This window comes from Oncorhynchus mykiss, chromosome 30, assembly GCF_057628025.1.
Source record: "Oncorhynchus mykiss isolate SJ-2025 chromosome 30, ASM5762802v1, whole genome shotgun sequence".
Taxonomy (NCBI): Eukaryota; Metazoa; Chordata; class Actinopteri; order Salmoniformes; family Salmonidae; genus Oncorhynchus; species Oncorhynchus mykiss.
The window spans coordinates 15,701,075-15,728,823 of NC_143051.1; the positions used below are offsets into that span (position 1 = coordinate 15,701,075).

The 27,749-nt window shown below is 42.6% G+C and overlaps 2 protein-coding genes across 12 annotated transcripts in view; both read right to left on the minus strand.

Annotated features, from left to right (window-relative positions):
- LOC110487997 (adenylyl cyclase-associated protein 2) overlaps positions 1–12,277 on the minus strand; it is a 35,048-nt gene extending 22,771 nt beyond the window's left edge. For 2 of the 8 annotated variants that reach the window (XM_090227622.1, XM_090227618.1), the window contains exon 1: positions 11,773–12,011. The gene's annotated coding sequence lies outside the window, so the exon portion shown is untranslated. Of the gene's footprint in view, positions 1–11,772 lie in introns of all 8 variants that reach the window. The other 6 variants (XM_021559940.3, XM_090227620.1, XM_036971440.2 and 3 more) reach the window with 6 other exon arrangements.
- Positions 12,278–15,505: 3,228 nt separating this feature from the next.
- On the minus strand, positions 15,506–25,996 carry LOC110489390 (RNA-binding protein 24). Of its 4 annotated transcripts, none has more exons than XM_036971189.2 (5): positions 25,792–25,996; positions 25,498–25,665; positions 24,593–24,716; positions 24,317–24,371; positions 15,506–18,453 (listed from the first exon to the last, which is right to left on the minus strand). In XM_036971189.2, the coding sequence occupies exons 2-5, from the start codon at positions 25,663–25,665 to the stop codon at positions 18,102–18,104; spliced, it is 699 nt and encodes a 232-aa protein (XP_036827084.1). In that variant the 5' UTR covers positions 25,792–25,996; the 3' UTR covers positions 15,506–18,101. The 4 variants fall into 4 exon arrangements, with proteins under 4 accessions (XP_036827084.1, XP_036827083.1, XP_090083750.1 ...); XM_090227624.1 differs by lacking the exon at positions 15,506–18,453 and adding an exon at positions 22,119–23,769 and having other exon boundaries at positions 25,792–25,937; XM_036971188.2 differs by having other exon boundaries at positions 25,498–25,993.
- Positions 25,997–27,749: the final 1,753 nt, after the last annotated feature.

Here is a 27,749-nt window from a genome sequence, read left to right on the forward strand (position 1 = left end):
TTGTACAGGACGAAGATTTTTTTCTTTAGTCGGACGCAAAGGATTTACTTCAGACACCCAACAAGGCCCAAATCCCCACCATTCGCATGAAGAAGAGACGGAGATATTGGGGACATAGGTCGGGGTGCCTTGTAAGGATCCGTTGGCGAGTGAGTAATCCCCCTCTACCGACAGTCCTATTAGCCAACGTGCAATCATTGGATAATAAAATGAATGAACTCAAATCAAGACTATCCTACCAACGGGACATTAACAACTGTAATATCTTATGTTTCACAGAGTAGTGACTGAACGACAACATGGATAACATACAGCTGGCTGGGTTCTACAAGATAGAATACCTGCCTCCGGTAAAACAAGGGGTCGTTGTCTGTGTCTATTTGTAAATAACAGCTGGTGCACAAAATCTAATATTAAGGAAGTCTCTAGGTTTTGCTCGCCTGAGATAGAGTATCTCATGATAAGCTGTAGACCACACTATTAAACAAGATGTACTGGCTTAAGCAGAGGGACACGTAGTGTGTTACTGATGGTAGGCTTTGTTACTTTTGGTCCCAGCTCTCTGCAGGTAATTCACTAGGTCCCCCTGTGTGGTTCTGGGATTTTTGCTCACCGTTCTTGTGATCATTTTGACCCCACGGGGTGAGGTCTTGCGTGGAGCCCCAGATCGAGGGAGATTATCAGTGGTCTTGTATGTCTTCCATTTCCTAATAATTGCTCCCACAGTTGATTTCTTCAAACCAAGCTGCTTACCTATTGCAGATTCAGTCTTCCCAGCCTGGTGCAGGTCTACAATTTTGTTTCTGGTGTCCTTTGACAGCTCTTTGGTCTTGGCCATAGTGGAGTTTGGAGTGTGACTGTTTGAGGTTGTGGACTTTTATACTGATAAGTTCAAACAGGTGCCATTAATACAGGTAACGAGTGGAGGACAGAGGAGCCTCTTAAAGAAGAAGTTACAGGTCTGTGAGAGACAGAAATCTTGCTTGTTTGTAGGTGACCAAATACTTATTTTCCACCACAATTTGCAAATAAATTCATTAAAAATCCTACAATGTGATTTTCTGGATTTTTTTTTCTCATTTTTTCTCATAGTTGAAGTGTACCTATGATTAAAATTACAGGCCTCTCTCATCTTTTTAAGTGGGAGAACTTGCACAATTGGTGGCTGACTAAATACTTTTTTGCCCCACTGTATATTTTTTTGTAGCTGCCTATTTATCACCACAGACTGAGGCTGGCACTAAATGGCCATAATCAAACAAGAAAATGCTCATCCAGAGACGGTGCTCCTAGTGGCCGGGGACTTTAATGCAGGGAAACTTAAATCTGTTTTACCTCATTTCTACCAACAGCATGTTAAATATGCAACCAGAGGAAAAAACAAACAAACCCTACACCACTTTTACTCCACACACAGGGATGCGTACAAAGCTCTCCCTCACTCTCCATTTGGCAAACCTGACTAAAACTATATCCTCCTGATTCCTGCTTTCAAGCAAAAACTAAAGCAGAAAGTACCAGTGACTCGCTCAATAAGGAAGTGGTCATATGACGCAGATGCTAAGCTACAGGACTGTTTTGCTAGCACAGACTGGAATATGTTACGGGATTCTTCCGACGGCATTGAGGAGGACATCACATCAGTCACTGGCTTCATCAATAAGTGCATCGATGACTTCGTCCCCACAGTGACCGTACGTACATACGCCAACCAGAAGCCATGGTTTACTGGCAACATCTGCACTGAGCTAAAGGGTAGAGCTGTCGCTTTCAAGGAGGGGACTCTAAACCGGAAGCTTATAAGAAATCCCGCTATACCCTCCGACGAACCATTAATCTCCACCCGGCACAGCCAGAAGAGGACTGGCCACCCCACATAGCCTGGTTCCTCTCTAGGTTTCTTCCTAGGTTTTGGCCTTTCTAGGGAGTTTTTCCGACTGTGTGATCACGCTCTCCATAGCCTATGTGAGTAAACAAGTCCACAAGGCCGCAGGGCCAGACGGATTACAAGGACATTTACTCCGAGCCTGCGCTGACCAACTGGCAAGTGTCTTCACTGACATTTTCAATCTGTCCCTGACCGAGTCTGTAATACCAACATATTTCAAGCAGACCACCATAGAACCCAAGAACCCCAAGGTAACCTGCCTAAATGACTACTGTCGTAGCATAGACTATCATTAAATGTGAAGACTGTATATTATCAAATAAATTCTCTATGTAATTTAATTTCGCAATTAAAATAGTCATGTAACTTTAATTAACTAGGAAGTAAGGGCACCACGGAAAATGTTGTTTATAGAGTTTAAATTTCCCGAATATAACTTCAGATATTTTCATATCTTATCGATTACAGTCACTTATTGTATTATTACCTCAGTCATATTCGGAATGTCGCAAACCCTTGGATATCTGCACGAACCCTAATATAGATCATGAATCAGCGATATACAAATTGGCTTAATTATTTATTTACTAACTTACTTCATCAATCACAGAATTACATAGACACTAGAGGTCGATTAATCAAAATGGACGATTAATTAGGGCCGATTTCAAGTTATAGCAATCAGTAATCTGCATTTTTGGACACCGATTGTGGCGGATTTTTTTTATTTATTAGATTTTTTTATACCTTTATTTAACTAGGCAAGTCAGTTAAGAACACATTCTTATTTTCAATGACAACCTAGGAACGGTGGGTTAACTGCCTTGTTCAGGGGCAGAACGACAGATTTTTACCTTGTCAGCTTGGGGATTCGGTCTTGCAACCTTCCGGATACTAGTCCAACGCTCTAACCACTTGCCTTACATTGCACTCCACGAGGAGCCTGCGTGGCAGGCTGACTACCTGTTACGCGAGTGCAGCAAGAAGTAAGTTACTAGCTAGCATTAAACTTATCTCATAAAAAAACAATCAACCTTAACATAATCACTAGTTAACTACACATGGCTGATGATATTACTAGTTTATCTAGTGTGTCCTGCGTTGCATATATTCGTAAATCGTAATCCTTACCATAAACATCAATGCCTTTCTTTAAAATCAATACACAAGTATATATTTTTAAACCTTCATATTTAGTTAATATTGCATGCTAACATGCCTTTCTTTTAACTAGGGAAATTGTATCACTTCTCTTGCGTTCCGTGCAAGCAGTCAGGGTTTATGCAGCAGTTTGGGCCGCCTGGCTCGTTGCAAACTGTGTGAAGACCATTTATTCCTAACAAAGGCCGTAATTAATTTGCCAGAATTGTACATAATTATGACATAACATTGAAGGTTGTACAATGTAACAGCAATATTTAGACTTAGGGATGCCACCCGTTAGATAAAATACGGAACGGTTCCGTATTTCACTGAAAGAATAAACGTTTAGTTTTTGAAATTATAGTTTCCGGATTTTACCATATTAATGACCTAAGGCTCGTATTTCTGTGTGTTATTATGTTATAATTAAGTCTATGATTTGATATTTGATAGAGCAGTCTGACTGAGCGGTGGTAGGCACCAGCAGGCTCGTAAGCATTCATTCAAACAGCACTTTAGTGCGTTTGCCAGCAGCTCTTCGCTGTGCTTCAAGCATTGAGCTGTTTATGACTTCAAGCCTATCAACGCCCGAGATTAGGCTGGTGTCAACGATGTGAAATGTCTAGCTAGTTAGCGGAGTACGCGCTAATAGCGTTTCAATCCGTGACGGCACTCACTCTAAGACCTTGAAGTAGTTGTTCTCCTTGCTCTGGAGGGCCGCGGCTTTTGTGGAGCGATGGGTAAAGATGCTTCGAGGGTGGCTGTTGTCGATGTGTTCCTGGTTCGAGCCCAGGTAGGGGCGAGGAGAGGGACGGAAGCTATACTGTTACAAATACTAAAGTGCCTATAAGAACATCCAATAGTCAAAGGTATATGAAATACAAATGGTATAGAGAGAAATAGTCCTATAATAACTACAACCTAAAACTTCTTACCTGGGAATATTGAAGACTCATGTTAAAAGGAACCACCAGCTTTCATATGTTGTCATGTTCTGAGCAAGGAACTTAAACGTTAGCTTTTTTACATGGCACATATTGCACTTTTACTTTCTTCTCCAACACTTTGTTTTTGCATTATTTAAACCAAATTGAACACGTTTCATTATTTATTTTAGGCTAAATTGATTTTATTGATGTATTATATTAAGTTCAAATAAAAGTGTTCATTCAGTATTGTTGAAATTGTCATTATTACAAATTAATTAATTAATTAAAAATAAATGTTTCAAAAAAAATTGGCTGATTAATCGGTATAGCTACCGCTTCATGTTTTCTCATCTGTGGCAAATTTAGTTGGAAGTGGCTTTCATACTAGAGTATAAAAAGGGGCGTTCCATGACGCCAATGTAAATGTCTGTACTCACGGGGTGTGGTCACTGCCTAGTTAAAACTTTATATGAAAGCCTTCTAAGTGAGAGTATGGGTTATCATCACATCTCATCTTTCAAAAGTATTCCTATACTCAATCATTTATTTTATCCAACATTCAGACGCAAACCCCATAATTGAGAAGTGTATACAAACAAACAAAGAGTAATGTGTGTCTCATATCCTTCATGAGGTCACCAAATGAAACAAACTCGACATGACTGTCCCTTAAATGTCCACGGACCATTCCCACATTCTCAAAAAATATATTGTTTAATTCTCCAATTTTTGGGATTAGGAGCTTTGGCAAGATTAATGTATTTTTTTCTCCATAGGCTCTCTCGCTTACGTCGTGACACTACTGACCCGTAACACTAATGTCTGTAGCCACGAAGTGCTTTGAAAGGCTGGCCATGGCTCACATCAACACCATTATCCCAGAAACCCTAGACCTACTCCAATTTGCATACCACCCCAACAGACCCTCAGATGATGCAATCTCTATTGCACTCCACACTGCCCTTTCCCACTTGGACAAAAGGACCACCAACAGTTGAAGTTGGAAGTTTACATACACTTAGGTTGGAGTCATTAAAAATTGTTTTTCTTGTTAACAAACTATAGTTTTGGCAAGTCGGTAATGACATTAATGTGTGCCTGACACAAGTAATTTTTCCAGTATTGTTTACAGACAGATTATTTCACTATTTCACAGAAGTTTACATACACTAAGTTGATTGTGCCTTTAAACAGCTTGGAAATTCCAGAAAATTATGTCATGGCTTTAGAAGCTTCTGATAGGCTAATTGACATAATTTGATTCAATTGGAGGTGTACCTGTGGATGTATTTCAAGGGATACCTTCAAACTCAGTGCCTCTTTGTTTGACATCATGGGAACATCAAAAGAAATCAGCCATGACCTCAGAAAAAAAATTGTAGACCTCCACAAGTCTGGTTCATCCTTGGGAGCAATTTCCAAACGCCTGAAGGTACCACGTTCATCTGTACAAACAATAGTACACAAGTATAAACACCATGGGACCACGCAGCTGTCATACCGCTCAGGAAGGAGACCTGTTCTGTCTCCTAGAGATTAATGTACTTTGGTGCGAAAAGTGCAAATCAATCCCAGAACAACAGCAAAGGACCTTGTGAAGATGCTGTAGGAAACAGGTACAAAAGTATCTATATCCACAGTAAAACGAGTCCTATATCGACATTACCTGAAAGGCCGCTCAGAAAAGAAGAAGCCATTGCTCCAAAACCGCCATAAAAAAGCCTGACCATGAAGCACGGGGGTGGCAGCATCATATTGTGGGGGTGCTTGGCTGCAGGAGAGACTGGTGCACTTCACAAAATAGATGGCATCATGAGGGATGAAAATTATGTGGATATACTGAAGCAACATCTCAAGACATCAGTCAGGAAGTTAAAGCTTGGTCGCAAATGGGTCTTCCAAATGGACAATGTCCCCAAGCATACTGCCAAAGTTGTGGCAAAATGGCTTAAGGACAACAAAGTCAAGGTATTGGAGTGGCCATCACAAAGCACTGACCTCAATCCCATAGAACATTTTTGGGCAGAACTGAAAGTGTGTGCGAGCAAGGAGGCATACAAACCTGACACAGTTACACCAGCTCTGTCAGGAGGAATGGGGCAAAATTCACCCAACTTATTGCGGGAAGCTTGTGGAAGGCTACCTGAAACGTTTGACCCATGTTCAACAATTTAAAGGCAATGCTACCAAATACTAATTGAGCGTATGTAAACTTCTGACCCACTGGGAATGTGATGAACGAAATAAAAGCTGAAATAAATCATTCTCTCTACTATTATTCTGACATTTCACATTCTTAAAATAAAGTGGTGATCCTAGACAGGGAATTTTTACTAGGATTAAATGTCAGGAATTGGGAAAAACTGAGTTTAAGTGTATTTGGCTAAGGTGTATGTAAACTTCCGACTTCAACTGTACGTGAGAATTCTATTCATTGACTACAGCTCAGCGTTCAACACCATAGTGCCCTCAATGCTCATCACTAAGCTAAGGACAATGGGACAAAACACCTCCCTATGCAACTGGATCCTGGACTTCCTGACAGGCTGCCCCCAGGTGGTAAGGGTAGGTAACAACACATCTGCCATGCTGATCCTCAACACGTGGGCCCCGCAGGGGTGCGTGCTCAGTCCCCTCCTGTACTCCCTGTTCACCCATGACTGCATGGCCAAGCACGACTCAAACACCATCATTAAGTTTGCCGACAACACAACAGCCTGATCACCGACAACATTGAGACAGCCTATAGGGAGAAGGTCAGAGAGCCGGCAGGGTGGTGCCAGGATAACAACCTCGCCCTCCATGTGATCAAGACAAAGGAGATGATTGTGAACTACAGGAAAAGATTGGATCCAGGAAAAGAAGGACCGAACAAGCGCCCATTCTCATCGACGGGGCTGTAGTGGAGCAGGTTGAGAGCTTCAAGTTCCTTGGTGTCCACATCACCAACAAACTATCATGGTCCAAACACATCAAGACAGTTGTGAAGAGGGCACGACAATGCCTATTCCTCCTCAGGAGACTGAAAAGATTTGGCATGGATCCTCAGATCCTCAAAAAGTTATACAGCTACACCATTGAGAGCATCCTTACTGGTTGCATCACCACCTGGTATGGCAACTGCTTGGCCTCCAACCGCAAGGCACTATAGAGGGTAGTGCGTACGGCCCAGTACATCACTGGGGTCAAGCCTCCTGCCATCCAGGACCTCTATACCAGGCGGTACTGGAGTGCCAAGTCTAGGTCCAAAAGGCTTTCTAACAGCTTCTACCTCAAAGCCATAAGACTCCTGAACAGCTAATAAAATGACTACCAGGACTATTTAAATTGCCAACCCCCCACCACCATTTTTATGCTGCTGCTACTCTCTGTTTATTATCCATGCATAGTCATGCATGTTATTTGTCATGTGACAAATAACATTTGATTTGATTTTTTTTACCCAGAACAGTCTAGTTCAGTCCAGTTGAGCAGAGAAGGCGCTGTGCTGTGTATCCCTACCTCACCTACACTTCAACATAATAACATCCCCCACCAGTACTTTAATAAGAGGCAGAAGAGGGTTTCTGTCAGTCCCTGTGTTCACCATGCATCAGCCTTCCTTCTAGCTATCCGCTACAGTAGGACCTAGCAGCTAGAACATTCATTAGTGATCTGAAGTGTGCAGTATGCCTCACACCAGCAGTGCTGTGAGTGCACTAATTCCTTGGTGGTGGATGGGAGGTGCAGCCTGGGCGAATGCTATTAATCACTCCAGAGAATTCTCCCAGCAGTGCCAAATGTCTAACATGGGCTTCACTGTCTATTTATGCAGGCTGCCAGACAGTACAGGGCCCTAGAGTCTGTGGCCAGTCACTGGAGACCTCTGGGTTTGGTTTGAGGTCTTCAAACTTGATGTTTGAAAGTTATTTAGACACCCTTGGAAGAAAGTGGAAGTTGAAAGACAAATGTGTCTTTGTTGTTAAAACAACTGTGTACCGAATGTTGGGGAATAAAACCATCTCAGATCTGCAGATTTTGCTGCGAAGAGACAATCATTAGAAAAATATCTGTTATTATCCCCCATATACCTTGTTTCTGGTAAGAGGTTCAGGAACAACTGAAAAATCACAACTGTAATTTAAAATTAACCCTACAAATAGCACTATTGGGAGATTTGAAAAGCCATAGTCAATCAATCAGAAATATAAATACCTCTGCTCATTGAAGGATTTTTCTTTATTTTTACACTTTTATACATTATAGAAAAATAGTGGAGAGATCAAAACTATGAAATAACATATATGGAGTCATGTAGCAACCAAAAAAAGTGTTAAAGAAATCAAAATAGATTTTATATTTGAGATTCTTCAAAGTAGCCACCCTTTGCCTTGATAACAGCTTTGCACACTCTATAGATCATGAGCTTTTAATCACACCTCTCAGGCAATCCCACCTATCTCTGTAGACTACCTTCTCTAAGTACTGGTCCAGAGTAGAGGTCGACCGATTAATTCATGCCGATTTCAAGTTTTCATAACAATCGTAAATCGGTATTTTTGGGCACCGATTTGCCGATTTGTTTTATTTTTATACCTTTATTTAACTAGGCAAGTCAGTTAAGAACACATTCTTATTTTCAATGATGGCCTAGGAAAGGTGGGTTAACTGCCTCGTTCAGGGGCAGAACGACAGATTTTCACCTTGTCAGCTCGGGGGATCCAATCTTGCAACCTTACAGTTAACTTGTCCAACGCAATATCAACCTGCCTCTCTCTCATTTCACTCCACAAGGAGACTGCCTGTTACGCGAATGCAGTAAGCCAAGGTAAGTTGCTAGCTAGCATTAAACATATCTTATAAAAAACAATCAATCATAATCACTAGTTAACTACACATGGTTGATGATATTACTAGATATTATCTAGCGTGTCCTGCGTTGCATATAATCTGACTGAGCATACAAGCATACACGTATCTAAGTATCTGACTGAGCGGTGGTAGGCAGAAGCAGGCGCGTAAACATTCATTCAAACAGCACTTTCCTGCGTTTTGCCAGCAGCTCTTCGTTGTGCGTCAAGCATTGCGCTGTTTATGACTTCAAGCCTATCAACTTCGAGATGAGGCTGGTGTAACCGAAGTGAAATGGCTAGCTAGTTAGCGCGCGCTAATAGCGTTTCAAACGTCACTCGCTCTGAGCCTTCTAGTAGTTGTTCCCCTTGCTCTGCATGGGTAACGCTGCTTCGATGGTGGCTGTTGTCGTTGTGTTGCTGGTTCAAGCCCAGGGAGGAGCAAAGAGAGGGACGGAGGCTATAATGTTACACTGGCAATACTAAAGTGCCTATAAGAACATCTAATAGTCAAAGGTTAATGAAATACAAATGGTATAGAGAGAAATAGTCCTATAATTCCTATAATAACTACAACCTAAAACTTCTTTACCTGGGAATATTGAAGACTCATGTTAAAAGGAACCACCAGCTTTCATATGTTCTCATGTTCTGAGCAAAGAACTGAAACGTTAGCTTTCTTACATAGCACATATTGCACTTTTACTTTCTTCTCCAACACTTTGTTTTTGCATTATTTAAACCAAATTGAACATGTTTCATTATTTACTTGAGGCTAAATTGATTTTATTGATGTATTATATTAAGTTAAAATAAGTGTTCAATCAGTATTGTTGTAATTGTCATTATTAACAAATTCAATTAAAATTAATCGGCCGATTAATCGGTATCGGCTTTTTTGGTCCTCCAATAATCGGTATCGGCATTGAAAAATCATAATCGGTCGACCTCCGTTTTTGTGCTTGTGCTCCAATGGGTGAGATAAGGTATAAGAGGCAGGGAAAGCTGATCTTAGATCAGTGGACAGAGTTGACTGCTCACTGGCATACATAACACTGAATATCTGATCATAGAGTGTATGAGGCACAATTGAACTATCTTTATTCCAAAATATCAAGATGTCTATAGTTGTAAATAAAAACATTTGACAAGCCTTGCAACATGCTATAAAACAGAGTACAGTCTGCCACTGTATTTGCCCCAGCCCTATTCATAATGTGTTTCACCGGAAGATGTGTTGAAAACATTAACATTGAAAACTGTGTGAACGCAACAGCTAGAATCTGGCACAGTATGACTTGATTAGCATCTCTTCACCATTGTGAGTTTGCCAAAGTCTCCATGGCGATAGAAAGCATAGCGAATGCCATTTTAGCGCTTTCACTGTTGGACCCCAGCTATGCAGTGTTACAGTAAGTTATTTGAATAAAGTGATTGAGGGGAAAGAGCCAGGACAGGATTTGAATAACAGATAATTAATTACTTAAGGAAAAAAACGAACGTAGGGTGATTGGTCAGGGTGGATGGGTGGGCGACCCAAAGTTTGCGTGTTCAAATCTCATCATGGACAACTTCAGCATTTTAGCTAATTACCATCTGTTCAACTACTTACTACTTTTTTGCTACTTTTCAACTACTTAGCATGTTAGTTAACCCTAACCCTATAACCTAACTCCTAAATGTAACCCTAACCTTAACCCCTAGCCAACGAGCTAACGTTAGCCACCTAGCTGGAATTCATAACATATCATATACGCTTTGCAAATTCGTAACGTATTGTATAGTTAGTAAATTCGTAACATATTGTATGTTTAGTACATTCGTAACATATAATACAAATGGTCATTCATAACGCATTATACGAAATGGGTAATGGACATCCACAAATGAATACATACCATACTAACATGAGTGTATCATTCTAAACGGACTATATCTGAATTACTTACAGAATAATATGAAATGCTCTGAGACCAGGTTGAACCCTGAGGTTAGAGGGTTTAGAGAAATTGTTTTCTTAGTAAACAAAGCACCTAACAATTGTCTGATCAAGGTGGGATTTGGACCCAACAGCTGTGAAAGCAGACATCGGCGGTGTGTTATTATTCTACTGAAATGAGAATGTCATTATACTCAGGAATCACCATAGGGTCTCATAACTCTTTGCCCTGAGTATCTGATCTCAGGGCTATATTTGGCCCCTGCTTCAAGCTAGTGGTGCTGATTTCCTGTCATCTATTCTAAGTTGGAAGGTTCTATGGTTGGTGCTTGATAGGCCTATAAGGTCTTTGGGCTAAGGACCATTTAATTCTTAGACATGATGATGGCCCTTCATAAAAAAAAAACATCTAGATCTGAAACTCGAGTTTTGTCAAGCGAGTGAGAGAGAGATCTGAAAACTCTTATACTTATAGGGCTTATGAATTGTACATTTGAGAGTAATAATCTATCTATATCAATATGGAAATATTCAGCAGGCTAACACGTGAGAATTGAATAATAATATAAACAAGATTTCTAAATATCAACATAAACTGTCAACATTCATAATGTTCCCTGAAGGTTCATGTGACACATGTGCACTGATCCTGTGCGACAACTATGTGTGTTGTGTTCATGTGTCCTCACATAGATAACAAGGTATGACAATAGCGTCAGGTGACAGGTCATTTCGACTCGGCGCCACACACTACACCATAATAATAATAAAACAAATGTTGACATGTCATCCTTTACACTTTCATCCTACGTCATTGGCATGCTGCATTGTATAGGCTATACCGTTGTCATCACATACACAAATAACAATGACAGCGACATACAAAATACTCAAATTCGTATTTTCTAGCAGTAGCCTTTTTGCAATTGCAATACCTGTTTTCTAAATAAACTGAAACGCCGCAAATACACAATGGTCTAACTAGCCATACAAACACAAAGACAAGACACACATAGATAATATGGAAAGGGCGATTGTTCAGACCTTTGTGGTTATCGGTGTCTTCCTTTCTCGTGCCAATACAGCGAATAGTATAACCGCAAGCGTTTCTAAGAGGCGAGCCATCTACAAACGTGCCGCCCCAGTCCCCACCTCTCTGCCGCTCTCCCTCCCATTCCCATCTCGTCAAAAATATAACAATCGTTAGAAAACAAACTAACCAACATATTTACCTTCTTTAGGTCCCTATCAAATCCTGGCGTAGTGTTTTATTTCGCTTTTGTAATGTCCCGGGTTGATTCGTTCCTACGTCTGCCGCTTCACCCAGCCTCCCTGTCAGTCAATCGCGCAGATAACCCTAAACTTCCGGGACTTCCAAATTAAGCAACATTTGTGAACCTGATAACGCAGTTGAGTGAGTGAACCACTGGCAAAGTACCAATCGGTGCCTCCAGTCTTTCTCTCCCCCCTGCCTGGTCTTGAGGAGCAGTGGAGGACGCCCCAGACACCTAGACTAAGTATGGAACGTCTGATTGACGTCTAATGTTGTGGTCTTACCCTGTGGTCTTACCCTATGGCTCAAAGGATAGTGCTGTGTGGACATTCAAATTATAAAAGCTAGTCATATGAAAATTGTATATTAACATTATCATCCTCTCCAAGATCATAAAGTTGCCCACTGGGCAAAAACTAATTGAATCAATGTTGTTTCCACATCATTTTAACCACAAAAATATATGTGATAATGTTGAATCAACATGGAAAAATCATTGGATTTTCAAAAAGTAATCAACGTAAGGGGATTATTATTAATTTTTTACCTAACTTTTAACCTAAATTAAGATTATTTTTTTGGGGGGGGGGGGGGGGGGTTCACCTTGAATTCACAATAGTTGACGACTCAAACAAATGTAAATCAAAACTAGACGTTGAACTGACGTCTAGACCCAGTGGGTGGGGATCATTATGTGCTGATATAATCACTGGTTTTAACAGGGCCATTCACTGTGCCCCTGATTATGATAACGGCACCTACTACTTACTGTCTGTCACGTCCCAATTCACAACCTGCCTCTGAATTCCGTCATGGCGGACGTCAGATGCCATGGAAGCCGTAGTGATGTCACGTGAAAGGCCTCTATCTCTGCTGTGTCATGGCAGCTGCCTGAGTTACACTGTAGGCTGAAATAGACCAACTGTGTCCCCTGTTCCCTATGCAGTGCACTACTTTGACCAGAAAAGGGTACCATGCTGCCTTCGTGCCAGATTAGGGAGGAGAGAGTAGGGATCTTTTATTGATTAGAAAAGCCTCTGAATCATTGATAGGCTTCCCCAGAGGACTCCATTCCCAAACTCTCTGCTGCCAGACGTGTTTGTTTGAGTGTGAGGTGAACGCTTGTCCCACGTCATTGAATGTTCAGCTAAAATGGTGGAGGGGCCTTGGGTGACAGTGTTACAAAATGAAGAGCAGGAGCATGGTCACCAGCATACAGCCAGCAGACATTTTGTATGTAATCCCATAAGGCTTCTGGCTGCTCTGTAGTAATTTACACACAAGCATGTGTAAAGCACATCATGCTGTTTGCTTAGCTTGTACCACTTCCTCCCGATTCAGCCCATTGTCACGCCCTGACCTTGGAGAGCCGTTTTATTTCTCTATTTGGTTAGGTCAGGGTGTGATGTGGGGTGGGCATTCTATGTTTTGTTTTCTATGTTTCTTTATTTCTATGTTTTGGCCGGGTATGGTTCTCAATCAGGGACAGCTGTCTATCGTCTATCTCTGATTGGGAATCATACTTAGGTAGCCCTTTTTCCTTCCTTTCAGTGTGGGTAGTTATCTTTGTTAGTGGCACTAGAACCTTGTAAGCGTAACGGTTGTTGCAGCATTGTTTTGTTGGTGACTTTTACAATAATAAAATAAAATGTACATTCACCACGCTGCACCTTGGTCTCCTTCCAACGACGGCCGTGACACCCATAGCTTACGCGAACTCGGGACCACTGTCTTGCTAGTACACGTGACCTCCCTCCTGAAGTGTCTTACCAGTCGGCACCATGAAAAAAACTAGCTATTTGCTGGTTCAAGTGGGGACAGTTCAGGCTGAGGAGTCTCACACATCCCCATGTGCTACATACACCCCTCAAACTTCCCCAACAGCAATCCAAGTTTTGAGCTGAGCGCAACTGTAGATCTGGATCACGGCACCACTGTGAAGGTCATCACGTTGCTCGAGTACCACTTCCTCCCGATTCGGCCGATACCTGGCGCAAACTCAGGACCTCTGCCTTGTCAGGAAGACAAAGGAGCTGATCGTGGACTACAGGAAACGGAGGGTCGGGAACACCCCCATTCACATCGACGGGGTTGTAGTGGAGCGGGTTAAGAGCTTCATGATCCTCGGTGTCCACATCACTAAGGATCTACCATGGTCCTTAACACACCAACACAGTCATGAAGAGGGCACAACAATGGCTCTTCCTCTCAGAAGGCTGAAAAGATTTGGCATGGGCCCTCAGACCCTCAAAATGTTCTACAGCTGCACCATAGCGAGCATCTTGACTGGCTGCAACACAGCTTGGAATAGCAACTGCTAGGCATCTGACCTCAAGGCGCTACAGAGGGTAGTGTGTACTGCCCAGTACATCACTGGGGCCGAGCTCCCTTCCCCCAAAAATTGTCAGACTCCATCCACCCAAGCCACAGACTGTTCTCTCTGCTACCGCACGGCAAGTGGTACCAATGCACCAAGTCTGGAACCAACATGACCCTGAACAGCTTCTACTCCCAAGCCATAAGACTCCTAAACAAGATAGCTACATAGCTCATCAAATATCTACCTGGACTACCTGCATTGACCCTTTTTATAATATCCACACACATGGATACTGACACCACACACATACTCTGCTGCTAGTCACTTTACCCCTACCTGTATGTACAGTACATAGCTACCTTAATTACCTCGTAGCCCTGCACATCGACTTGGTACTAGTACTCCCTGTATATAGCCATGTATATATTTTCTACTCCCTATACAATTCGTTTACAAAGTATTAGGAATACCATCCTAATATTGTGTTGCACCTCCCAATCCCCCTTTTTGCCCTCAGAACAGCCTCAATTCATCAGGGCATGGACACTACAAGGTGTTGAAAGCGTTCCACAGGGATGCTGCCCCATGTTGACTCCAATGCTTCCCACAGTTGTGTCAAGTTTGTGGATGTTCTTTGGGTGGTGGACCATTCTTGATAAACACAGGAAAATGTTTAGCATGCAGTTCTTGATACACTGAAACAGGTCTGCCTGGCACCTACAACCATACGCCGTTCAAAGCCACTTAAATCTTTTGTCTTGCCCATTCACCCTCTGAATGGCACACATAAAAAATCATTCTATAACCTGTCTCCTCCCCTTCATCTAAATGGATTGAAATGGATTTAACAAGTGACATCAATAGGGGATCATAGCTTTCACCTGCTCAGTCTTTCATGGATAGTCATGTTATTTTCACAGTTTATTTCATCTTTAACTCTTTATTGTTGGAAAATAACTGGTAAGCAAGTGTTTCACTATTAGGCTACAAAGCACACACACACACACACACACACACACACACACACAGAGGAAAGTAAGCACACACACTGGAAAGTAATCAGCTACTTAACCCAACTAAACTAAGAACATTGTTTTTAAACACCAGTCTCCCAAAAGGTTTTACAACCATATTTGAGTGATGAGGGGTTTGGGAATTGAGGACGTATGCAAATAGACGGTGAGTCTGTTTATAAGCGTTTAATACACTTAGATGGAACAGTCCTTACATAATACAACACAAGAACAAGAGTTCTGGAGCTAGAAATAAGTAGTCACATCCCAAATGGCACTCACCCAATTCTCAATATAGTGCACTACTTTTGACCAGGAGTCCTGGTCAAAAGTAGTGCACTACAAAGGGAATAGGGTGCCATTTGAGCTACAGATCCATGTGTGTTTGAGAGAGAAGCTTTTGCCTAGTGAAGAGGTGACTCAGCCATTCTCGTGCTGTAGGGTAAAAATCTGGGACATGTGTATCCATAGAACCTGCTGAACATCAACAACTTTAACACCTTCACCTTTCAGACCTAATTTGCTCTGGAGACTATTAATGGTCTCAGGCCTCCACAACAAGGCCCACAAAGTCACCCATCCTGAAAACAACACAATTGATCATCTCAACATCGTATATCCATCTTAAATAAAATAAAAAAAACATTGTTTAAATATAGAACATTTTATTTCAATTTAGAGTAAATAGTGTTGAAATTCTGAAATAAGGTTTTAACACTGTACATGCCTTAATCCAGTGACAATGAAAAGCTTCCTTAAAAAGTATTTTTTTTGTCATTTATTTTTCATATTTTCCCTTGTAAGAAATAGTTCAAGTATAAAAATTCCCAAGTGTAAAATAGCCCATCTGATGTATATTAAAAGCAATAGAAGCACAGCTATCCAAACCATGACAATGGCTGTACATTCTAATGTATAAAGCAAGCATTTTGCTAATTTGCCAGGATTTTTTTTGTCTTTTCCAACAGTTCTAAACACAGAGGCAGAATAACAGTCTGCACGCAAGTATGCCTGCATTTAAATAAAGTTTCATACAAAAAGGCATTAATCTAGCCAATATTTAATGTTCTACGATTTCAAAAAGGCAAAAAGTATAATTGTACAGTGCACATACAGAATTGTATCTTAAATAAATCAACATTTTTGGTAGAGTATGTTAATAATAATACAACTAAATCTACTCAATAACTTATATGCCTTGAGATGAATACATAACAATAGTAATTCAGTACCGCCACTAAGCGCATAGAACATAGTCAACTCTGAAAATAAATATCTTAAATAGATCTCTTTTCTTACTCTTAAATAGCAACACAAATGTGAGGCACACAAAGAACCCCCAGATTCATGTCAAGTGCCTGCAGTCCCACCACCCCCTTTCTACATTCCCCACTGCCACCACTTTCCAGACCCACAGAAAGGGGCCCTGGAGTTGGGGGATGTAGTCTGGGTAGAGGAGGAGTTGGTGAGGCTGTGAGGAGTGGGTACAGGACAAGGCCTAGGGGGTTTGGTTAGGGTTAGGATAGGAGGGCAGTGTATGTACCTGACACCAGCCCAGCCAGCCAGCTCTAGGACAGAGGACAGAGGTGGAAATGCTGACAGGTCCAGGCAGACAGACAGGCAGGCAGGCCAGAGGGGCCAGTTCCCAAATGGGCCCAGGGATTAAAATGTGACAGCTCAACAAATAAGCACAAGTGATGCGTTCTTTCCAGAGTGATCCATCTGTGTGGCGCTGGGCTAACTGTCCCACCCCCCTCCCCACCCGCAGCTGCTCCCCCCCCTCTCTTTCACTCTGACTAGATCCCATTGCACAGAGCCAGAGGGGAACACGACTGAGCCCTTTGTCCTTTACCACTATGTACACAACTGTGTGTGTGTGTGTGTGCGTAATGTATGTGTTTGAGAGTAACTGATTTGGTGCTTCTCATTGTCTGAAAACCTTTCTTTCGGAGTTGCCTTCATATTGTTTGTGATGCCCTTTGAAGAGTTGATGAGTAGATGGCATTTTTGGTTATTCCTGCAGCTTTTTTGTCTCCTGGTGAACTGTTTGCTTTGCATAGGTCAAGAGATCAAGATACAGAGTCAAAAAAGGGACAATCAGCATCAGGAAGATATGTTCTTAACGCGTGACAAGACTTTCACCTTTTCTCCACAGTTATTTCAGCTCCTCCCTGACACACAGAGGTTGTCTTTACTAACACACTGGAAACTGGTCCATTTCCCTGATTATCACAACATTTACTTCAATGCACTTGACAAGACAGAACGACAAGAGTCCTCAAAATGTGATAATAAATATATGTTATAAGGGCTTCAGAACACAAAACACTTTGGGACACGTCTAAGTGTCCCGTAAAGAGAACGCTCTCTCTCTTCTATGTTAATGACAGCAATGGAACATACGATCATGTTTTACACCAAGCTTAGTCGTTGCATTTATCTTCTATAAATAAATACTCTACTACAATTATAATAGTAATAATTATATTAATAACAACAATAATAATCATAAGGATATATCCACCTTACTTTGTTCTGTGAATTGGTAACGTTTACTCATTTTTTTGTGGGGGGGGGGGGGGTTTAAGCACAGCAAGTTGGAAAGCAACTGTATGGAGCTCCCACCTCACCACCACCATCTTAACGACTCCGTCACTTAACAACACGGCCCCTCTCTCTTCCTCCTCCTCCTCCTCCTCCTTTCCTCTGCACAGCCAATCAGCCGTGGGCCTCCCATCCTCCTCGTGTCCAATGGCTGCAGTGGCTGCTATTGCATGCGATCAGCTTGCAGTTGCTGAGGCTGGTACTGACCGAAAGCTGCGGCTGCAGCGACGGCTGATCCCGGTGCGGCCGTAGGCAGGGGCTGCTGAACGTAGCCGTAACCGGCCGCAGTTATGTATCCGGCCGCTACAGGGGAGGCAGCATAGGGATACTGCTCGTAGGCGGCAGCAGCGCTAGCCGCCACGGCGGCGGAATACTGTGCGTAGGCGGCTCCAGTGTAGTCGATGTATGGTGAGGAACCGGTGGAGGCAGAGGCTGCACTGGGCTGCATGGCATGGGGAATGACCATGGTGCTTGGCTGCATGAAGGCCTGAGGGTACACATAGTGAGCAGGGATCCTACAGGACAGAGACAGACAGGGAGTTAGAGGTAGAAATCACAGACCTGGCCTTACAAAGCCACTGACAGACAGCAGCAAACCCCAAGTTTAACAGCAGAACCAAACGCAACCAACCCAACCACACTGCGGCCAAGCGCCCCCCAACACATCAATACACCAGTCAATAACACCGCGGAGATGCCTGCAAGTAGCTATTAGAGATATAGGGTTGCCAAAATACAGATCTCTCTGTGGGATAAAAAAAAATGGGTTGGTGAGAGGTGTTCAAAGTTCAGAGGGGTTTTGTCCTCTGATAAGGGATAGGAAGACATTTGGGGTTTTCAGTGACCCATTGATGCCGTCATGGAGAGACAATCCAGAGATGGCGAGAAGAGAGAACTTGGTTTGTGTGTGCTTGGTCACATGTGGATTTGGCCCTGGTGCCCATCCTAGTTGGGAGGGGATAGGGAACAGAGGAGGGGAGGGAGGCTCACAGGCAGCGCTGGGAGGAAGAGAGGGGGAGAGGACATGAGATGAGGGGGGCATTGTGAAAATGTCACTGCCACTTTGACAGCTGGACAGTTTTCAAAAAGGACACTGCTGGCTGTTTCCCCCTCTGTGCTTAGACAAAGAGCCCCGGGCCGGGCGCTAGGCTAGCTGCACTCAGAGGGACGTTTTCATTAAATAAGCAATCAGGAACAATGAGCACATTCAGCCCTTCGTGACATATCCCGGCCGTGAGGCTCGGCTCGCTAGGTTCTCTAGCGCGATCTGCTAGCATGATGATGGTCGTTTGGGAAAGTTACACTATTGTTTTGGTGGAGGAAACCTTGATGGGGAAATCACAAATGGCATTCCTCAAAAATACTAAACTGGTGTTAATTGGAGTCAAGTTTATGATTCAGTATGAGAAGACTGAGTAACCTAATCAGTGTTATGACAATGATTGACAATCACTTTTATATTGACTTACCACCATTTGTCAGTGTTGGGTTTCAATGAGTTGTGGATTTGTAATGGTCTGGAATGATGCGCATGGTGTGATGTTGTCAACAGGTCATTCAAATCTCTTCAGAAACAACCTAACAATTGATCGGACCAAATAAATACTGACATCAATCAAGCCAATAAGAAACGAGATGGAGAGCGGAATCTTTTGTACAGTCAAACAGTTTGGAATCTGGATTGGAGAAACCAAAGACAAGATCTATCGTGGCAACTCTATTGTCAGCACTCCACTATCCAACCAATCACATCTCAAAACACTGGCCCCAACGAGGAAACAGTAAAAAAACAACAGCAATTCTACAAGAAAAAGACGTCAAAGACAAAAAATTCAAAACAGTCCACATGGATAACCAACACAGCACAAACACTCACTGAAAGAAACAAAAAGGAAAGAATAAATACATTAAAAGAAAAATAAAAGATAAAGTACAGCTCTATCACTCAGGGGTCAGGGGTCAGGGGCGCTCCTATGACATCACATTCTTGGCAGATGCCTCAGCCTGGCCTGCTGGCACGCTGCTGTCTCAGCACAGTGTTACAGTCACAATACAAGGTGGAGACACACACACTGGACAATGCACAACAAAACAAAACGTAACACACACACTCTGGATGTACACAGACATAACAAACGTGTACACACACACGGGCCACTACAAAGAAAAACTCTCTCAAACACACACACACAAACACACACACAAACACACGCGCAAAGGATGGTTTCACAACAAAACAACAAAATGCAGTGTCCACCGAAAAACACATGTCAAAGCTGACCATTGTTGTGCCTCCCCATTACTAGCTATAATAAGATATGCGATGCATCCCCACAGGGTCAAAAGCAGTGCACCTATACAGGTAATAAGGTAGCATTCAGGATGGAAGCATGATGTCAAAAGTTGGATCAAACAGGTATTTTGAAATGCTGTTTTCATATCTTTTCGGAAAAACTATTATTTCTTACAGTATGGGGAAAAACGGCACAAAAAGAAGCTCTTTCATACCACATATAAAATATGTTATGCAGTGTTACAACACACAAGTAAGGTGCTTCTTTTTAATAGCACTATATTTGCAATTGTAGAGAATGAAATGACAGCATTGAACTGGTATGTTTAAATGGTGAATTTTATTTTTATTTTATTTAACTAGGCAAGTCAGTTAAGAACAAATTCTTATTTACAATGACGGCCTATCCCGGCCAAACCCTAACGACGCTGGGCCAATTGTGCGTCGCCTGTGGGACTCCCAATTACGGCCGGTTGTGATAGACCCTGGAATCGAACCAGGGTCTTCAGTGAAGCCTCTAGCACTGAGATGCAGTGCCTTAGACCGGTGCACCAGTCAGGAGCCCAAGAAACATGATGTTGTTGGAAATAAAGGTTGCATCCTAAATGGCACGCTATTCCCTTTCCACCAGCCCATAGGGATCTTTTCAACAGTAGTGTACTATACAGGGGATTGGGTATCATTTGGGATGCATCCAAAGTATGAAGAAGACAGAGACGTTAAAATGGCCCATGATTGTTGGCCTGCATTAGACTGTTTGAAGCAATCACTGCCCAAGAGTTTCATCCCAATGTTATTTTTCCATAAATATATAGCAAAGTGCCAATAAGTCCTACACAAATACGGTTTCCATAAGTAGTCATGACGACATTCCTGTAATGTGGATCTGGTCTCAGACATGCTCTTTGTTGCCTGGCCTCATGTATGATTGACAGGAGAGGCTGAAGACTGGGCCCCAGCTATTTTCTGCTTGCCTGTCATCTTACTGTGGTATGTTCCCACCCCTAGAACTCATCTGGGCTCATATCCCACCCTACCTTTATTTACTTCCTCTATCTTGTCCTTCTCCCTCTCCCCTTCATAAACTCATTCAACATTAGACTACTACAACCTGTTTCTCCATCTCCAACAGCATAAACCTCTTATATGTTGGTAAATGCTGTGTCACCTAACAAACAAAACACACACACATCTGCCTGGATTCACTTCCGTAACGGTGTTGCTCATGGGAAGCACTGGCTACCCTCTGACTCCCATCTAAGTGCCCTCGTTTCCCTAGAGATACAAGCAAGGTTAAAAATACTAGGGTTACTGTGTGTCTCAATGCTCTGTGTAAATATATTATCTTTCTGTCTGGAACGTTGCGGTCGGTAAAGTTCAAGGCTAAATAAAGGTCTGTTTCAATCACATGTCAGATGGGTGACATCTTCGACCAGAGGGGGAAGAGTGGAGGGGTGGCGGGGCGTTTAGCAGTACACACCTGTTGCTCTCCGACACATTAGAACCATTGGGATTCTGTTGCATCAGGAGCTGAGGAACAGCCAGTCATGCTACAGATAAATGTGAGAAGCGTAGAGGGGCGACATGGTGCTATAATAATAACAATGGATCTGGTTGCTACAGTCTCAAACAGTAGCCTGATCCCAGACCTGTACGTACTGCCATTTACCTAGTACCCATCAGAGGAGGCTGGTGGGAGGAGCTATAGGAGGATGGGCTCATTGTAATGGCTGGAATTTAATCAATTGAACAGAGTGAAACTAGATTTCCATATGTTTGTTACCGTTCCATTCATACTATCCCAGCCATTACAATGAGCCCGTCCTCCTATAGCTCCTCCCACCAACCTCCTCTGATTTATACCCATCTATCAAGCCTCCTACATGTGTTGGGATCATATCATTGGTGAGACTTATACCTAGTGGTGTGATAGCCATGGAGCTGGTTGCTACCCTCCCACAGCTGTGCCCATCGATGTCTGCGTCCCAATGGCACCCTTTTCCCTATATAGATTGCCCTTTCATCAGGGCCCTAGTAGTGATCTATACAGGGAATAGTGTGCCATTTGGGACAAATCCTTTGTCTGCAGCCTTGGACCTTCTACATGTGTTGGAAAGCACAGGTGGCACATAGGTGGCACTGTCTGGATGTCTGTGGCCCTTTAAACCTCCCTGGGGCCTCCAGCCTCCATGTGTTGGGGCCTCCAGCCTCCATGTGTTGGGGCCTCCAGCCTCCATGTGTCCGGGCCTGCTGTTTTTAAAGAGTGTCCCATCCCATCATGACGGAGCGAGCCCCAGACCCCCTGCCCAGCCCCCCGCCCCGCTACCAGTGCAGGCTTCATGCGACTGCAGCGTCAGCACTCCAGCCTTTGTGAGGCACAATGGAGAAGCTTGTTTTCCTTAACGCCGCAGGCCCATGTGATGAAAGCTTGTTCAGAGGCTGTGGCATCCAGACATTTGTTTGTGTCACAGTAGAGACTCTGGTGCACTGCTCTACCACTGGACTGGACTACACACGAAAGGACACACACAAGCGAACATGTGTGCGCACACATACAATAGTTTTGTCAGACAAATACAAACAAACACACACTAAGAAACACACATTAGTAGGTGTTCTGCTTCAACTAAACTACTAGCCTTGGATGACTTTCCCTCATCTGTCACCAGTGTCCTGTAAGGGATAAGGTTAGTGACTACTGTCAATTTACAGTCTAGTCATGGACCTCTCACTGTTCTCTTCTTTGTCATCTCTGAATGAGAAACAGCAGCTCTCCTGAGAGTCGGCCCTGAAGTATACCATATACGGATAGATAGATGAGAGAGGGAGAGAAAATAAGAGAGAATAAGAGTTAGAAGAGACAAAGACCATGTGGCACATGCCCTTGGTGGATTGAGAAAGAGGGAGAGAGAGAGAATATGCTAATCCTGGGAAATACTCCATTCTGGGTGAGTTTGAGAGGTTAGGTGTTAATGCAAGAGAATGAATAACACCAAGGTCCTAGAAATGTCTTGCTGTGAGCTGTTGATGGTTTTGGTAGGTTTGGTTTGGAGTAGGGGTGACAGGGGAATAATGAAAAAGCACACAGAAAACCATCCCTCACTCCAACACAGAACATAATGTTACCAAAGAAAAACTAAACCACAAGCTACAACACGAAAGCATCAAATCAAATAAAGACATTTTAAAAAGACTTTGCTCCCCCTGGCAAAGTCAACACTCTTCCACAAAATAGGGAAAGAACATCCCAAATATCATCAAACCAGTTTTTTTGGTCATTAAATAGACAGCACACGGTTTAGCTATGAACACCACTTCATAACAGTAAAAATAAAGTCAAAAGCACACAAAGCTCTAATTGCTATTCAAAATAAGTTAAAACTCAAAACCAAAATTAAAAACCAACAAACATGCATCTATAATCACCATTTGAGCTTGTTTGTGTGCATTTGAAATTACAGGTAATTCCCTGGTCTGATCTGTGACATGCCCACAGAACTAATCCTGAAACCACCAGTTATCTTAACCTGTATCGAGCCTGTCGGACCAGAGAGAGATAGATAACATTGAGTCATTGAGGCTCTAACTTTCCATTAGTTGTACTCAACACACACACACACACACACACACACACACACACACACACACACACACACACACATGCATGCACACACGCTCATACTATGAACACACTTTCTCTTTCACTCACACAAACCTTACATTGATATGGTGGTCAACTTTGTAGTCAGTGATAAAAAGAAAGAGGACTTGTGAAACTGTTTTTTTTCCTCAACATAATTATCATGCACTGTAATCATGTAAGTATGGAGAAAAACAGGACTAAGCACAAAACAATTCCATAAACAGATTATATAAACATACATGTCATTGTATGAACATGTCTAATAATGCCAGACTTTCGCCAAATGAGGGACATCACTGCTAATATATTAGAAATAACAGATTCAGTGAGGTAACTCGAGTGAGGTTTCATATAGGTTTTCCCTGATGAGGTCATTTGTTAATGTATACTCATCAACACCCAACCATCCCCTCAACGCACACAAAGAAGCATCAGTACTTACCCATAAGGCCTTTGGATAAAGGCAGGATGGATTTGTGGAACACCAAAAGTGAAACCTGGATGGAGATGAGGTATGGTCAAATTAATTAATGATCTTATGTATGTTATTGTGAGTGCCAAATGGCACCCTATTGCCTTTTTATTGCACTACTTTTGACCAGGACCCTCGATGTTTTCAGAACATTACCATACAGAACCGGTACTGTTGCTTCCTACTGAGTTAAGTATACTTCCCCTATCTCTCTATGTGACTGTGTGACTGTGAGAGTGTGTTTACCTGGCTGCATCACCCGTGGCTTGGCCCCCAGGTACGCCAGGTTGACGTTGGCTTTCCTGCCGTCGATGATGGGGTTTGGATCTTTACAGGCCCTGTCTGCAGCCGAGCGGTCCGCCATCGTCACCTGCAGGGACACACAGAGAGGGTTGAGAGAGCACAGGTAAGAAGTGGTGAAGGAGAAGTGTGAGGGGTTGGTAAACATGTACGATAAAGACTCACCAATGTTAATATTCATTAGCTAAAGGGAGGCAAATATTAGAGAAAATAAATATGGATATCACACACAACCCGACTGTCAGTCAATATTTTGAAAATAAAGATAACCACCACTACTTATAGTAAGTTGAGATCTATGGTCTTGGGTAGGCTCTAAGCTCCTGATGACTTATTTCCTTGTTTTCCAGAGTAGAAGCTAGATATAACGCCATCTCTGACCATAGATACCCATCCATTCAAAATAATTGGACAAGTTTACCTGTGACTATAAGCACGTTGAGAGTAATGACGATGTAAGAGTTGTTGGTGCTGTAATATGGTATTTTTCAAATAACCCGAGGAAAACCTCTTATAGTAGTAGCCCATCTGTCTCTTATTAATGCTCATAGACATCGACATGAGGTTCTGCTCATCATCTTCCCAGAACTCATCTTCTGAACATGTTAGCGCGGAACAGTGCGCGTGTGCGCCTATCGGTTGTTTTCAATGATAGAACGCTTCAAGCTGAAAACACAAGCCTACTTATGAAAAACTTCAAATATTATGAAATAGGCCTACAGTAGCCTAACCAACACCCACTTTAACGATCACATGTGATTTACTGCCATTTGAAATAATGCAGGCCTTAGACAGACACTTGCACTTTGTGTAGGAAAGTTATGAAGAATAAATACTATATTGATACTTACGAATCCATAGCCCCTGGACTTGCCGGTCTGTCGGTCGGTAATCACGACTGCTTCTTCAATTTCTCCAAACACTTCAAAATATTTCCTGAGACTGGAATCCGTGGTGTGGTATGGAAGACCCCCTACAAAAACCTTCGTGTAGGTCGTGTCCTTCTGCGTGGTGTGCATCTTCACCAATATTTCAGTGCAAAATAGTATAAACAGAAGCAATCAAAAATATAGTGCAATATTTCCTTATCAGCTAGTTACGTTATTTATTAGTATTGCTATAAAAACGAACAATAAGACATTTACCACTGGAGAGGCTTCAGGGAAATATCACAAACTCGACAAAAATCAAGATTCGAGGTAGATTATGTTTCGACACTTAAAAGAGATATGGAGCGGATTGTCCAAGCAATCGTCAGGTGTTTGCAACTCTTCTTCGTAACTGTCGTGACAAACTAAATATGTTTCGGACCCATTCCTAAAAGTGCTTCCCATAACTCCACCCAGTTCCAAGCCTGAGGGCGGTACTTGTGCGTGCATTGCTGCCCGCCCACATGCTCCCCTACACGCTCCAGCAAACAGCTGGGAAGCGGGCACAATTAAAGATCCATGCCTGCTTAGTGGTGATGAAGAGTATACCATATTACCTACCACATGTTAAACCACCAGGAAAGTTATGGTCATTCGGTTTTTCATACCCCTAAAATGATATTTTCTTACAACAGTTGTATAGACTAGTGCTCACGGCAAGGTTTCGGCTACTTAATAACCCACAGTGTCACACACAAGACCCCATTATACTCCATTAAAACATAACTTAAAAAATGAAGGTCTTGGTTCTCTTCCTGTCCCAAGGGATACCTGGCAGCAGGTGGTCGGGTCAGAGAAGGCCCATTACGCATAGAGAGGAGACAGACAGTGGTCAGCCCAGGGACGCATGTGTTTTAGTGGCAGCAGCAGTTCAGCATGACCAATGCAGACAGGTGTAATCTCTGGGCCTCAAATTTCCTTGAAGAATAATGCAGTAGAGTGATTATATTTTGGACTATCATACACGCGATGCTGCTAAAATGATTATGCACAATGGGTAGGGACATAAATGTTTAGTTTTCTGGGCCCCTGATGTCTCATAGGAAGCCACTGATGACTGGACTGTTTTAAAACGCGTTTAGGAGTGACACCTTTTTAGGTGGACTTGAAGGGAAGAGCGGTACGTGCGTAAATACGCGGCCAGGGCAATTGGGCACGCGCCCCGTGCAGGATCTGTCTATTAAAGATCATATCTTCAGATTATTTTTCAAATAGGCTACTTATTCTTGTGATTATATACATCATACAAATAATAGGTTAAATAGTATATTTTAGTACAGCAGTGCCTTGAGGTCAGATGAATGTCAACTTGTGGGTCTTGTAGTGCCTGTGATAACTAAAATAGGCCTAATAACAACTATAAGACTTTGTAAACTTTGTAAAACTGTTGACTTTTGTCTTTCATGATTGAATGTGGAAAATTATGATTCTCCCCCCTGTTTTCCACGACAACTGTTCTGTAACGTTATACTGAGAAATCTGATACGGAACTATTGCCTAAATCCTTCATATGGTTCCACCTCTATGGACTAAGACAGCCATGGAGACACGCAGCCTACATAGGCCCTAATACTGGTATGTGCCTGGTCGCTTGTAGCCTACAGTAATATTATGAGTTGCAAATTTGATGTGGCTGGCTAGCTGTCATAATTGTCATCTCCTCCATCACCGGAATGCAATAGCGTGAATTGCCACTGGACTCTTCTGTACCCAAAAAAATCTATAGCCCTCTGCTTGGTCACTATTCCCTGCCGCAACCTGATAGAGCGACATTTCTGTATCTCGGTGGATCAGATACTATTTTATTCATGCGTGCCCACGCGCCCTTTAAATTACAGCCCTGAGCAGAGCCGCCGCATAGTGGTCAGTTTCAGGTTTCAGCGGCCACACAATGAAGATACCATCGAGTTGCGTCCCCTTGTTGTCTCCGTTCGCGTGCAACATGCCGACTAATCAGAATCCCCTTACATGTTGGCTAACAACACGTAGCTACAGGGTCTCTGGTAAATCCTCATCAATGGTTATCCTTAAATCCCTTATGTGCATATCTTTGATGTGTATAGGCCTATAGCATACATTTATAGGCTATAACATTGGGAGTGTGCCAAATGAGCCCTGTTAAATTAAATGCATAGCCTATATACTGTAGTATAGAGATATCCTTTAACGCAATG

What these genes read in the sequence shown, in the direction of transcription:
- LOC110489390 (XM_036971189.2), bottom strand. Translation starts at nt 25,665, where the DNA reads ATGCACACCACGCAGAAGGACACGACCTACACGAAGGTTTTTGTAGGG. An exon ending in GCCACGGGTGATGCAGCCAG is followed by an intron (nt 24,372 to 24,592) that starts GTAAACACACTC and finishes ATCTCCATCCAG; the next exon opens with GTTTCACTTTTGGTGTTCCA. An exon ending in TTTATCCAAAGGCCTTATGG is followed by an intron (nt 18,454 to 24,316) that starts GTAAGTACTGAT and finishes TCTGTCCTGTAG; the next exon opens with GATCCCTGCTCACTATGTGT.